This window comes from Humulus lupulus, chromosome 7 (genome assembly GCF_963169125.1).
Source record: "Humulus lupulus chromosome 7, drHumLupu1.1, whole genome shotgun sequence".
Taxonomy (NCBI): domain Eukaryota; kingdom Viridiplantae; phylum Streptophyta; class Magnoliopsida; order Rosales; family Cannabaceae; genus Humulus; species Humulus lupulus.
In genome coordinates this window covers 60,158,036-60,173,844 of record NC_084799.1, presented here as the reverse complement: position 1 = coordinate 60,173,844, position 15,809 = coordinate 60,158,036, and the positions used below count along the sequence as shown (strand labels likewise).

Below are 15,809 nucleotides of genomic sequence, written 5' to 3'. Positions count from 1 at the left end.
CAAAATAAGCCGACCTAAGCAGCAAAACAAGGTCAAACCCTAGTCCCTCTGCGATATCTCGACTGTGGCGGTCGAGAAAATTGTATATCCTCGCCCCTAATGCTCTTCAACTCATGGCTGGCCAAGCTTCTCCTTACCCTTACCTGCATCACATAGCACCTGTGAGCCAAGGCTCAGCAAGAAAACTTACTTAAACAGATTCAGATAGTCAACAAAATATAAGCAGCATGCTTAGCAGTAATAACTGTAACCCAGTAGACACATTATACAAGTATGCGACCATAGATTCACACAAGTGCATATTGCACTTTTATTTATTCAAGTGGCATCCGAGCCAGACAAGTGCATAATACACTCCCAGGGAGGCCTAGCCATAACGGCCTGCATTCTGCACGCATAGTGCCAACCATGGCTCGTAAGCCAATCTTTCCAATCAGGAATAATCATACATATAATATACACATCATATAAACAAATACAACACATTCCAGTATGCTTAATCAGATATTCACATGCATAATTATAGTCATGCTCATTAACAGGGGCCCGAGCCCGAGCCCGAGCCCTATCCAAATCTACATTTAACAACCGGGCTAAGCCATGATAACATATCTCACGTATTGGGTGTTGTTACACCCAAATTTTGAGATTGGAAGTTTTGGTCTCGAAAGTTAGGGTCGTAAAGTGTAAGCTCGAAGTATGCAAACTGGCCATGAGATCGGCATTAATGAAAATCGAGTTTGAGAGTCTAGTTCAATATTAAAATGACGACGTCGTAGGTGGTAAGCTCGAAACCACATGATCTCGAAGGTTCGAGCCAAGCTCGAAGTTACAGTGACAGGGGTTCAACATTTGTTTAATTTTCCTAGTCTGTTTGTATTAGCATCAGTCAAGAAGGTTCGAGCTTGGATATTGTAAGCTCGGAGGGGACGACCTCGATAAAGATACTTAATGAGACCGAGGGAAGTCGAGCTAGCATGCTCGTGATGATTTGCTAGTCTCAAAGATATGTAAGTCGAATGTGTGAGATCGATGGCCAAGTGTGGATGCAGTTACTGTTTAAAAATCCGTATATCTAACGGGTTTGTTGTAATCTGTTAATAAATCCCGAATGTCATGGGATTTATACGCATATTATATATTTATACGCATTTAATTGTATTTATTTTGATATTTGAATCATAACTCCCCGAAATGTGAAGGGAGATATTGTAACGCCCTGGATAGCCAAGACTGTTACATTGTGTGTTTATAAAGTGCCAGACTTGCTAATCAAGTCATTTAAATAAAATTGTGTTATTGAAACTATAAAGGAACTAGGGTTAAAAGCGTTTTGGTCTCAAAAAGCCACATTTTCATTAAAAAAAACATCATCTGTTACATGGGATCCCAAAAATATCAAGTTCAAAGACCGTTTACAAAAGACACAAGGTTTATATACAACATCCGGCCATACTAAGGCAAAACGAGCAGTTAGGCGATCCCTGTCCTAGTCCACTCCTCGACCGTGGCGGTTGAACCGCTGGCCATGTACATTCTACCTCGGAGCTCCCCACCTCAGGCTTGGTCCAGCTTGCCCTTGCCTTTACCTGCACCACGTAGCACCCGTGAGCTAAGGCCCAGCAAGAAAACACAACAACAGCAGAGCATAAGCAATTAGCAGACAAGACAACATCTCACATTGCATCATATAAACTCAGCCATATCATCAATCAGTTTAGTCAAGTAATCCACATACTAAGCATATCAATTCATAACATAAACAGTTCACAAATGATAACTAGGGCTAGCGCCCTCAGGCTGCTCCCTCCGTTATTCCGTTGTCCTTGGCTACCAGTGGCCAATCCGCGCTCTGCGCTCTAAAACCATGTACGACACTCTTAGACCGCTTTTACATGTCCCATGGCGTAATACCAACATTGACACGATACAACTCTCGGGAGCACTTAGTCCCATCACAAACATTTAACCGGGTGCAGTTTCTTACCTTTCAATTCACTAGCTTCCGATGCCTCAAAGCCGCGGGCACGGTCCTCTACCCCGAGCCTCTCCAAGGACCTAGTCACAACACAAATGAAACATCCTTTGTCACTAACCAATCCAAAACTACTTCCCGGAACCAATCCCACACTCTCGGAATCCCCCAAATCCCTAAAACAATGCACCGAAGACATCCCCCGAACCCCCGACGCAAAGGCTCAAAATTGCAAAATCCCATGTTCTGAAATTGGCCTAGCGCCGCGGCGCCCAGCAAGTCAGAGAGCTTGCTCTGCCCAAAAACAGCCTCGCGCCGCGGCGCCCAAGAACAGGGCCGCGGCGCTCCTTCGCGAACCCAGATTTCTGGGTTTTCCTTTACGTTTTTCTCGAACCCAAACCATTCCAAACTCATACCTAAGCCCCAAAACCAACTCAAAACCCCTAATAGACCACACAACAACCTAAAAACGTCATACCCTAGCTCAATTACACAATCATTCCCAAAATTCACTCTTGAGTTCCATGCCTTAGTAACTCAAACCAGAAAGTTAAAAACTTAAACCTAAACCCAAACCACACTTCAAACTCCCTAATTCATAACAGAAATAAGCTTTACAATTACACAGAATCCTTACCTTAGATGAAGAGTCCAACCTCTAGCTTCCTTGCTTCCAGCTCCAAGTCAAGCTTTATAACCCCACAAGCTGAATTTCCACAAACAGCCATAACTATCCTTGAATTCCCATATTCAATCTCTGAAAATCCAAACTTAAATTCAACAAAGCAAAGTTCTAATCCTTACCTCTGAATAACCTTGGCCTAAGCTTGATTTTGATTACTTCAAACCCCTTGATTCTCCTTCCAAAACTCAAATTCAGCTTCCTTCTTCTACTTTTCTTTTGCTCTATTTCTAGGTCTCCAAATTCAGCATAAATCAATTTTCCAAAGTGTTATACGTGATTACATTTTCCTTCAGCTGAACCTTATCTAAACCACTGCCAAAAGAACACCTTATCCCTCCACTAATGCCCTTTCCTAACTAAACCTCAAGGGCACACTTGTCCTTTTACCAACATTACAATTCTACCACTTCTCCAACAAAACATGTTACTCTCTATGGTTACTAACAGTTACACAAGTTACCAAATCACCAGTTACCATTACCTAGCTTTCTAGGACCGTCTCGGCACGTGCATCACATTGATATCACCACACCCACGTGGTACAAATCACATAGCATAATTATCACATAACATAATACACATAATCATATAACATGCTTTAAATCATAGTCATGCATCTTAATCATTAAAATCACACATAATTCCCATTATGCCCTCCAGGCACACTAATCAAGGCCCTTAAGCCTAATTAGTGAATTTGGGTCGTTACAGATATTCTGTAAATCAATCTATAGATAGATTGGAGAAATTCATTTGTAGACACGTTGAAATTGGTATTGGGAATGCTCTGCCGAATTGCTTCCAAAAAAGCTTTGAGAGAATTCCATAGTTGAATAACATCGACTCGTAGACTAGGCAGATTTTAACTGCTGAGAACCATGTAAAAAATCACGTGTTTCCTCTTTATTTTTCTGATTTTGTGTTTAATGCTCTTCATTTCTAAGTTGACGAAAAACAACATCAACAGATGTAGTTTTCTTACCTCGAGCTTTGTGTGATAAAAGAAATGACCCCGAGCGATATCCCTGACCTGAGCCTTGCGGAAACCCTAGTCACAATACAAGTATACATTCATCAAGAATCAACCCCGAATCCCGAGCTCCAACCAAGACTCTAACTCTAAAAATGGGGCGCTAAAAATGTCCCCCAAGCCCCCAAGTGGGCTCCCAAATCGGATTCCCGACCCCCCGGGCCTTACCCTTAAAATTCAACAAAACCACTTTTCGGGGCACCTGGTGCGGTCGCACCCATAGAAAATTTTGGGTTTCTAGGGCATTGGCGCAGTTGCGCCAACCCTTGGCGCGGTCGCGCCCCTCAACTCAAGCCCCCAAATCGAAGTTCAATTTCATCCTTCCTGGGACACTAGCGCGGTCGCGCTAGGTCACCAGAAACTCAAAAACTACCCAAAACACAAGTACTCTTCCCCAATTGAAAACTCTACGATTTCCTATAAAAATCAGACTCCGATTTCGACCAAAACAGGTGTTTCCAGTAGGATTTCAACCACAAAACATCCCACAATGCTCAGATGCACTAAACCTAACTCATCTCACCACAACACAACCATAAAGCTCAAAACTAGAAATCAAAGCTAAATAACCCAAAACACCATTGAAGAATGAAGGAACCATAGAGTTACCTTAATTCCCTCGGCCCAATCCGAAACTTTGTTGAAATCCCTAGCTTAGCAGCTCTAAATCCCCCAGCAAGCTTCAATCATCCTTCAATTCCCTTCAAGAATTCAATTTGGCCTAGCCTTAGAGTCTCATTGAGTGCTCTTCCAAAGTGTTCCAACAAGTGAGAATAGAGAGGGAAAACGTGAATGCACCTTCTCAAAGGTTGATGCTTACTTTGCTAACCCATGTGGTCAAATGACCACATTGCCCCTTGCCCCCAATTAACCTCAAAGTTAACTCTCAAGGGCAATTTAGTTTTTTGGCATAATTCCCATTAATCTCAAATTACCATGAATTCCCACTTGATCCACTAAACCCCGAGCACTCACCAAATTAACTCCCGTTACTCATTAAGTCTCGGTAATTTACCAAATTACCAAAATTCCCCTAAGCTCACCCCGAGCCGGGTATTTACCCCATCGTGACTTTTCCACTAACTTTCTCACTAGGATCGCCTCGTGCTGGGTAACTCAAATATATCCACATAATAATGTGGTCACAATTATAAACCACATATATTTACAATTATACCCTCAACGGGTCAAAATTACAAAAATGCCCTTCTAATAAGAAAAATGTCCACATGCATATTTATTACACTTAAACACACGAGCATAATCATATCATAATGCAATTCACATAATAATATGCTTATAACACATAAATACATAATTAACTCAATTATTGCCCTCATGACTCCCTAATCAAGGCACTAAGCCATATTAAGGAAGTTGGGGCGTTACACCAACGCCCCAAGATCTCATCTCCCCTGACCCTCGATTACCCCACCCCATGCACACAGACCCACCTCAGTCGCTGTCCCTTCTCAGTAGAGATGGAGAAAGGCCACACGCACAGAAGCTGCTCTACACTGAACGGGAAGAAAATCACCCATGTCAGAAGGAACCAAATCTGAAGGAGACGCAGGCCATTAAAGAAAAAAAGAGAGACCACCCAAAGTCGATTGATACCTGGCATGATTCTCCTCACTGCAATAACAAACCCACCCACCCCCCCGACTAGAGCCACACCCAAGCCTAGTGAAAGGCCGACGAGCCCTGGCCGGAAGAAAATCTCAAAGGAAGGTGGCGACTGGGTGAGAGAAGAAGCCCTAGCCTATCGAGAGAAAATAAGCTCTTTAGTTTGCGTTTTTTTTTTTAATTTTTATAATTGATAGCATAAACTTGTGTTATACTAAATACTAGGTAAAAACAATATACAATGCATGTTAGCTTAGTTTTATTTAGAAAATGTATTGATTTATTTTTATTATCAGTTTTAATTGTCATTTTAATCTTAACTAAATAAACAATATCATATATTATAAAAAGAATGACATAAACATATTTTAAAAAATAAAGCCAAAACATTGTCTACAATTTAAAAAAATGATCATTTTTATTTATTTTTTAAAAAAAAAATCGTTAAACCAAGAATACGTTAGATACACACTCTTTACATATAAAAATATGGTGCTATCTAAGTAATAAGTAAATTATTTGATGTTATTTATTAGTTTAAAATTTAGTGTTCATTATAAGGTAAATTTTAGTATTTTTTATGTTTTGATTTAAATATTATATGTGGTGATTTTAATTTAAAAATTAAATAAATTCATATAGAAAAAATATTCAATACAATAAAATATTAAAAAATTCAAAATTAAAACTATGAATTTAATTAGTTTATTTTATCAAATTTTAAATATTAAAGCCAACAAAGAGTTATATATAAATATATATTATTTAATTAATGGTTAGAGAAATTAAAATAAATACTTTCTCATTAAAAAAATCTAAGTGACAAAATAAGAAATATGTATATTTATATTTTATGTCCCTGTCACATATATGTTTGGATAAACAAAATATATTAAATGACAATAAATAATTAATAAAAGAATAAATTTAAGCACATAATTATTTTTTAAATATATTTTTGAAAACATAATTGATAGAGTAATTTATACTTTAATATAAAATTTTAAAATATATGATGAAAAATTATTATGTCACATTTATTATTTTAAATATATTTACCTTATTTAGATGGTTTTTTTTTTTTTTTTTAAATTTTATTTACTTTATTTAGATAAATTTAAAATTATAGGAATTAGAAAATAATAAAAAAAAGTGTTAAATCTAACGAAAACCAATCATTTCTGTTAAACTAATAAATCTAACGGTATTAGAATGACATGAATTTAAAAAATAGAGTTTATTGTTTAAAATTGTATGAGCATATTTATATATTTTTTATAAAGGTAGATTTGTTAATAATTAATTAATTATCTTTTTATAAAAAGTGATAAGAGAGTGAAAAAAAAAATAACAGTAGAATCACCCAGTACTATTAGTACACTAAAGTAAAATATATAATCAAAATACTACTAGTAAAATTAGAATACATACAACATTAAAAAAAATCAAACGTTACAAATTCACATTGTATATTATTATTAATAAATGTTAATATTAAAATCTCTTCATAAATATAATATTTAGTAAATAAATATTATTTTTAGTAAATTTTATGTTAATTGAAATATGATTAAGTAATTTGTAAAATGGTTCATTCTATATATTTTTTAAAAGAAAAAAAAAGTTTCATTCATTAATAACACGGACTAGGTCGCTCTTTAATAAGCCACAGACAACAAATCACTACCCTGAATAATGAGCAAACAACGACAAATATTAACAAACTGGTAGCATATAAAACCAAGGCGATGGTTGTTAATGGAAACCATGAATAGTACAATCATATAAAAGTTATCCCACTTATACATCATTTTTAGTGTAAAAATTACTCCAATTTAAAATTTTGGATCAAGTATGCCCTTAAAGCCCATTCCAATATTTTGACTATGCCTACTCCTTTTTTTCTTTAACATTGTTTAGTCAATGGTGAGAATCTAAAACAATAGTACCCCCACCATTATATATATACATAGAATGCCTCTAAACACATAAACACTCCTTTTAGCACTAAACACCTTTATCTTGTTTCTTTCCTTTTTCTTTTTCAAAATACCATTAATAAATCACTATTAATCTTACCCAAAAGAAACTTCAAAGGTAAAACCGGTAAATATTCACTTCAGATTTAATCAAAGTTCTATTTGGAAGCAGAATAATAAAGCTACTTCATACATAGCAATAGTCAAACAAAGTTGCATATACATTCTCCCAAGGTAATCATGGAAATTTAGAAGAAAACTACACTTACACTACCTCACCGAATAAAGACTATTAAAAGCCCCCACCAACCAAATCGAAGCCCTCCAAATACCTTCACACACACACACACACACACACACACACATTTATATAGATATCCTTGGACTTGGTCATTGGTAATTGTACCTTATAGAACCGTACCAAAAAGGTTTGTTACTTGAACCATTAATGGCGATAAAGATGTCTTTAATATCTTAATATCAAAGGTGATCAATTAATATTGAAGAAAAATTAAAAAGGGCAAAAACAAAAGAGCCCTTTTTATGTGTTGTTGAGTTAAGATGTTGGGCATTGTTGATTAGAGCTGTCAAAGTATTATTATAATTCCTCGACCATTGGCACTTTATAAAATTTACTTTATGCTACAAAGATAGAACATATAGTAGAAGTTACTATGCTATATGCAAAGTGGACCATATAAAATTAATAAGTCTCCCATGAAAATACTCAAGAAAGAACCTTTTTGGGTTATGAGTAAAAAAAAATTATATTATTCCATTGGCTTAGAGGATATATAATAATAAGTTTGTACCCCAAAGTCTACCACGACATAGTGGCATCTTTTTCCCACAAAAGAAGATTTGTGCAGATTCCATGGACAGAAGACAATACCCTTTTTCACACGTTAGAAAAAAAGAACTAAACTTAACAATTTTAGATCTTCTAGATGGACTCCTATAATCCCTCAAATATCCCTGCCATGCCAGCTTTAAAGTTTAAATAAAATAAAACGATAAAAGCTGTACTAGATAGTGACAAATTTGTCAATGCCCTGGTAGATATATATATATCAACAGATAATGCCGCTTTATATCCATTAACTTAGGTACAAAACCATTTATTTCTTTCCTTTCATTTTGTCTAAATATAGACCAAAATAACATATATTTATATTCTTTTCTAACAGACAAAAATAAAACTTGTTAAGTACAAGTATGGATGATGTTCTATTTCTAAAAATTTGTAACAAGACATGTTACACATCAATTTTAAAATACACAAAAAAATATATATAATTTTCATATAAAAATGTGTACTCCAAAATTATTAATGGTTATGGCTATACTCATCCGACCTTAGTGTAATTTAAATATATATATATATGTATATAGTTATCTAAATAATTGGATTAATTTAGTTTTTTTAAAAAAAAAATCTTTTGATAGGCTCTGTTCTATCCGTGAGCTTTAAGCCCCTTCATCTCTTGTAGAGTGCCATTTAAGGCTAAATACTATTGGTGCAAAACCATATTAAATATTAAAAGGAAAACTTTGCAGAGAATGACGATAGTAAATATGGTCATGTATACTGAACATTAGAAGTCAAATTTATATATAAAAAATATACATGTTAATAAAGTCACGTGATATTTTCTATCAAATGCATTACCTACAAAGTCTTGAAATGTATAACACGTACACAGATATTTATATAAATAAATATATGTGTTGAAGTTACCAAGTATCTTCTTGGCTATATGTTAATTTGATTTCGTTTAATTCCCTACCAATTACTCTTAATTAAACCTAATTAGTGGCAAGGACAACAAATTTCTTGAGCTTAAGTAGGAAAAAAAAATGAAGATAAGAACACTAATTAGTACAGCCATTCCATTTTCTCTTGGTTCTTAAAAAGCCAATATTAATACAACCATACAATACAAGAAAGATATCTCAGTGTTCTAGCATAGCCGCCATCCAGTCAAACCCACGAGTTTGACCCAAAAAATACATTTATTTATTATTATTTGAAATAATTTAAAAAAAAAAAAAAAAAACTGTAATAATAAGGACAAAAATTTTCCACGGTCAAAGCTCCACATGAGAGCTTCTGAGAAGTATCCCCCAATACAAAGAAAGACCTTTGGTTCCTTTGGCCAATACGTGACCAACCTTCTTTTCTTTTTCTTTCATTTCTTATTATTCTTGATATTATTATTCATTTCATATAATCTTTTCAATTCAACCTATAGATATTATCTCTATATATCTCTTCCCCTCTCCCTCCTTGTCTCTCTGATACCGAAACTCAATCCTTTTCTACTCTTTTTCTCTTATGGCCTCCTCTTCCGGGAGCTTAGATACCTCTGCAAATTCATTCCCCAACTTCACTTTTTCCGCTCACCCATTTATGACCACCTCCTTCTCTGACCTACTGTCCTCCGGTACTGAGGAGGAACCCATCGCCGCCGCCGCCGCTGATGACAGCCGACGTGGGCTGTCGGATAGAATCGCCGAGCGTACTGGGTGGGGTGTCCCTAAGTTCAAGTCCCTCCCACCTCCTTCACTTCCCATATCTCCACCTTCAGTTTCTCCTTCCTCTTACTTTGCCATCCCAGCTGGGTTAAGCCCTGCTGAGCTCCTCGACTCCCCTGTTCTTCTTAACTCCTCCAACGTGAGTAGATTCGAATTGGGCTTTGTTAGTTTTTTGGTTTTGAGTTAGGTTGAGACTTTTTTTTTATTGAACCCCAAGTTTTAGAATCGATACTAATGGATTTTTTTGCTTTCGTTTTTGGGTTTTTGAATACAGATTCTGCCGTCTCCAACTACTGGACGGTTTGCATCTCAGGTGTCTAGTTGGAAGAACAGTTATGGGGACAACCAGCAAAGTGTCAAACAAGAACAGAAAAACTACTCCGATTTCTCTTTCCAAACTCAAACAAGGCCTCCCACTTCATCATCGTCGATGTTTCTACCTTCACACACTACAGCTCAGACTGTAAGTGATTGGATTTTTTTAATATCATAAAGCCTCTGGTTTTTATTCTGTTCTTGATGTTTGCTTCACCATTTTCATGAATTCAACTCACTATTTTTTTATATGAACAAAACAGGCATGGACTAATAGCTTCCAAGAACCAACCAAGCAACAAAATGAGTATTCCTCAGGCAAGAGTACGACCAAACCCGAATTCGCTTCGGCTCAAAGCTTCTCTTCTGAGATTAAGAGTAATAATAGTGTTCAAACAAACGGTGGTTTTCAATCAGAGTACAGTAACAATAATTACCCTCAGCAGGCTCAGGCCTTGAGCAGGAGATCGGACGATGGTTACAATTGGAGGAAATATGGTCAAAAACAAGTGAAGGGAAGCGAAAATCCGAGGAGTTATTACAAGTGCACATACCCCAATTGTCCAACTAAGAAAAAGGTCGAAAGATCTTTAGATGGGCAGATTACTGAGATTGTTTACAAGGGTAGCCATAACCATCCTAAGCCTCAGGCTACAAGGAGGTCATCTTCATCATCGTCAGCAGCAGCACCACCAGCTGCAGCTTTAATCCAAACTTCCAATTTATCAAACTCTGAAATCCCAGATCAGTCTTATGTCTCACAAGGCAACGGACAAATGGATTCAGCTACCACGCCTGAGAATTCTTCTATATCAATTGGGGATGAAGATTTTGAGCAAAGTTCTCAGAAGACCAAATCAGGGGGTGATGACTTAGATGAAGATGAACCTGATGCCAAAAGATGGTAAGTTTTGAATGAATAGATTAGTTTTTGTGGTGAATTTCAAATTTTGGATTCATTTGCAGCATTTTTTTAGTGAAATTATTTTGTGGGATTTGCCTGGTTTAGTCATGTCTTGTCTTGTCGTGTCGTGTCCTAATTTGTTTGTTTGTTTATTTTAATTTCAGGAAAAGAGAAGGTGAAAATGAAGGTATTTCAGCTCCTGGTAGTAGAACAGTGAGAGAACCAAGAGTTGTAGTTCAAACAACTAGTGATATTGATATACTAGATGATGGGTACAGATGGAGAAAATATGGGCAGAAAGTTGTCAAAGGAAACCCAAATCCTAGGTAAAGCTCATCTTTTCTTTTTATATCTTATAAGACTTCGAAATATAGTTTATTCTTAAAGTTCCCATATTGTTATTATGATGGATCATTACAACTATTATTGCAGTACTGATATTTCTTCCTTGTGTTTCTGACTTCCACACCTTGGTTCTTATCATACAGTCTTATCTTTTTGAACGGGGACCATTTTCATTGGAATAAACACATCATTGATCTTTTCTTTTGGTTTTTTCTCTTTACATTAAAATGCCTTGTACACAAAGTGGTAGCTCCACCATATACTAAAGTCACACTATCCTATCCTGTATATCCTTACTAAAGTACAAGGACTTTGCCTCTTTGTTTTAGTGCTTATCAAGATTCACTTCAAAATTTGTGATACTTTATTCACATTCACACGGTCTCTAATGCCTAGTCTTTTTTATTTTATTTTAGGAGCTACTACAAGTGCACAAATCCAGGATGTCCAGTAAGGAAGCACGTGGAGCGAGCTTCCCATGATCTCAGAGCAGTGATCACCACCTACGAAGGGAAGCACAACCACGAGGTCCCCGCCGCACGCGGCAGCGGCGGCCACTCCATCAACAGGCCTCTGCCAAGCAGCAACAACAATGCCGTGGCCTCCATCAGGCCATCGGCCATGGCGCCACACAACATGACTAACCATAACACTAACAACAATCATCTTCAGAATCTGAGGCTGCCCACATCTTCAGAAGGGCAATTGCCTTTCACTCTGGAGATGTTGCAGAGCCCAGGGAGTTATGGGTTCTCAGGGTTTGGGAACTCGGGAACGAGTTCGTACATGACTCAGTCTCAACTCACAGACAATGTCGTGTATACTAAAACCAAAGAAGAGCCCAGAGATGACAACACGTTTCTTGAATCTTTACTATGCTGAAACTGAAAAGAAAGAATACGAATCGTCAAGAATAATAAGGCATGTTGTAGCAGCTAGCTGATCAAGTCCATTCAATTCATTGGATTTTGTTTGTATTGTGTTGTATATTTTTTTGTTCTCTTAGGAAAGAAAAAAAGGATTACAATTACAGGGGATTGGTTTGTGTATATCCAACGTTGTATGGTATAGATTTTCTTATATATAACTTAATTTATTATCATTATTTTTTTGTAATTGTTTTGAGGCTTATATACATGCGTTCTTTGCTACTAGAGCATGAAAGCCTCGAATCAGTTTTTTTTTTGTACCACACATGACGTGGTAGTCTATTTTTTTCTTCTTCTCTTTATTGGGAGTTATAAGTAAAAGAAAGAATGTGGGTATTTAAATTTAAATATTTTCTTTGTTATTTTGGTAACATTAAGAATGACATAACATGTATCTTTTAAGAAAACCAAGTCCAATGTTTGATTTTCTCTTGTTTATATTTACTAAAACATAGTACACAAAATAAGTCAATTAAACGACTATTAACAAACCACGAAAAGGGTTTCGCTCATACGACAAAATTCCAGAATGTGAGTGAAGAAACTGAACATGTTACCTCTATAACTTGAGCTTTGGTTTGGACACAGTGGACACGTCATTAGATAAAGACTAATAATATGAAAAGAATTTTGAACGAGTCAAATATGTGGAGCTGTTGGATTGGATTACTTGCTGTACAAGTAAGTCAAAGGTCAACTATTATGTTCTCATGTGGATCCTTCTGCGCGGTTCCCTTGTGAAATTACTCTTATGTCCTTCGAGTATGACACGTCTGCATAATAGGGTTAAGCCAAGACAAATGGGTCCCTATCCCTTTCCTATGGGTCGCTCACCCACCGACCGAGCAATAGTTAATGTCTTATTGGCCAACGCTAATCCTTTTTATGTGTTATCTTTAACTAAATTTTATCTATTTATTATTGTTATTTGTTAAATCAATCTAATTGTTTTGGCATTTTCATTGTGTCCAAATTTCTTATTAGTTAATTAATTTTAATTAATCATTGTTAATGAGCAACTTACAGATGTTAGGTTCGTGTCACTGCCTCCCAGTCACGTGACGTAAGGCTTACGTACTCATCAAACCCACTGCTACGTCATGTAATCATGAATATAATATCATAAAATGGACACGGGATTATTGACTTATTGACCATTGACTATAACAAAATGGAATATATCTCTTTCGATATTGTTTTAAATATTAAATAATAACAATAATAAAACTCTTACCAAAGTTTATATTATACAATCATTATCATGGTTTGTATTTTTAATTTATTTTTTGAAATTAAATTATGCTGTCTGTGCAAGCGTGGTAAGTTTATTATCAAATCATTAAATTATAAGTTTTGAATTAACATTTTGGAGGTTCTTCTTCTATAGTATATTTTTTTTGGAGTGAATTATGTGACCGAACAATGACATTATGCATACAATTTCTTTTTGTATGATCATATTATTGGTTCGAGAATATCTTATTATGCATATTTCTTTTGTTACTATTAGTTTCAATATAAATTGTCGAATTTGTGGAAATATTAAACAGTCTTGAGGCATGCAGTACACCAATTTTTTATTTTATTAATTTGTGTGATTTATTATTAATTGTTAAGTGTTAGAAATTTTACTTTTAAATTTGTTAGAATTTTTTGGTAGAAATTATATGAGTTAAAATTGTTAATTGTTTTATTTAATTATTTTATTTTGCGAGTTCTAGAGATTTGATTGTGTGCAAGGAGATGCATGCTTAGTAGTGATGGACTAGAGCACTTGTGAGTGCATGCATATGGTATGCATGGTGAGCATGCAATAGACTACCATGTATTTTTTCTTTTTTTTTTATGTATTTATTTATTTTATTCAATGGAGAAATAAGAAAATTAAGTGGTAATTTGTATCAATTTTGGGAAAGTAAGAAATTTGGGTAATGAAGTGTGAAAGGCCATGTATGGCTGTGTGTGTGTGTGTGTGTGTGAGAGAGAGAGAGAGAGAGAGAGAGAGAGAGATTAGCTTGGTTTCCATTTTTGTGTTTAGGCTAGAGAGAGAAGAAGAAGAAGAAGAAGAAGAAGAAGAAAGAAAAATAGGGGAATTCAAGATCCCTAGGGGTAAGCATTCTAGTCATGGTGTTATTCTCATTTCCTTCTTCTTGAATCTAAGAGCATCTTGCTGTTTCTTTTCTTTTTTGTTGTGAATTCGAAATCCCTATGGGTTTTGATTAAAGGTGGTGGTCATTTTGGGTCTTTGGTTTCTATCAAGGAGGTAATGGAAACTTTAACGCTATACTTTGTTTTATTGTTGCTCTAAGATCGTTGGATATGACTATAGCATATTGATAATATTGTTTTGACGATTTTATCTCTTGTTTATGACTCGTGGAATACCGGTTGTTGTTTTTGGCATGAATATTGACTAGGGGCTGCCTTAAATTTCAAAGCTATGAAGTATGGTCTCAATGTAATTTTGATGTTATTATTTTCTTAGATGCATGCTAGGTTTAGGTTTTTGATCTTGTCTACTAATATGTGTCAATGATTGATTTTTATATTTTAGAAACATGCAAAGGATTTGTTGTTGTTGAATCATTATTGTTTACCGAGTTTTTCGGAAACGAATATGAACGGAATAATAAAAAGATAAGAACTGTAGAAAAACAGAAATGTAAATAAACAAACAGTGTTTTTACGTGGTTCAGGCGTTAACGAGCCCTAGTCCACGAGTCGATGTTATTATACTTGTAGAGAATAACAGTTAAACAGCTGGTGTACAAGAACTTCACAACCTCACAGTGTTTCTCTCGGGTTTTCTTGGAGAAGATGAAGCTAGAGAGATTTTAGTAGAGTTCTTGCTATGTGATTTGTTGGCCGTCCCCACTATCGTAAAATGAGGGGGTCTTTATAGCTAGGGTTTTGGATTAGGGTTTTTCTCTACTCTCATGAATCTTAATTACACCAGCCATAAATAGGGGATACAATTACCGTAGTTGCCTGGCTACTAGGCTCTATGTGGGTATATTTACGTGAAAGTATGGGGAATGCGCAAAGGCAGCCATCTTTTCCAAGTTGTCAGCGGAACAGTAGGCGAAATGGTACTTTTAGGCGTGCTGGGATGTGTGCGGCCTTGACCTGTCGGGCGTGTCAGGCGGGATCCTGTGTCAGGCGGATATCATTCCAACTATGCCTCCTCCATGACTCGACCGCTTGGTCTTGTTCCGTGCGAGGCACAGAACTGTTTCCGCGAAGGCAACCTGAAGAGCTTCTCCTGGAAGGAGCTTCCCCGAAGGATATCCCTTCGGGAGTCCGTAGAGTTGACGAGCTTCCGTGTCGCGTTTGCTTGAAAGAGTAAGCCGGACACTAAACGGGAGAGGCGAAGCCTTTCTGTCCATCCGCGAGCTCTGTTCACCTACCGTGAAAGACTTTGATAATTCTGCTTCCCCGAGGATATCTATCTAAACGCTATCCGGAAATCTGGATAACATTTACCCT

At 36.1% G+C, this 15,809-nt stretch overlaps 1 protein-coding gene across 1 annotated transcript; it reads left to right on the top strand.

The window, feature by feature from the left end:
• The first annotated feature begins 9,539 nt into the window (after positions 1 to 9,539).
• On the top strand, positions 9,540 to 12,671 carry LOC133792771 (WRKY transcription factor WRKY24-like). Its single transcript, XM_062230710.1, has 5 exons — positions 9,540 to 9,969; positions 10,105 to 10,293; positions 10,409 to 11,049; positions 11,214 to 11,375; positions 11,811 to 12,671. The coding sequence occupies exons 1-5, from the start codon at positions 9,631 to 9,633 to the stop codon at positions 12,274 to 12,276; spliced, it is 1,797 nt and encodes a 598-aa protein (XP_062086694.1). The 5' UTR covers positions 9,540 to 9,630; the 3' UTR covers positions 12,277 to 12,671.
• Positions 12,672 to 15,809: the final 3,138 nt, after the last annotated feature.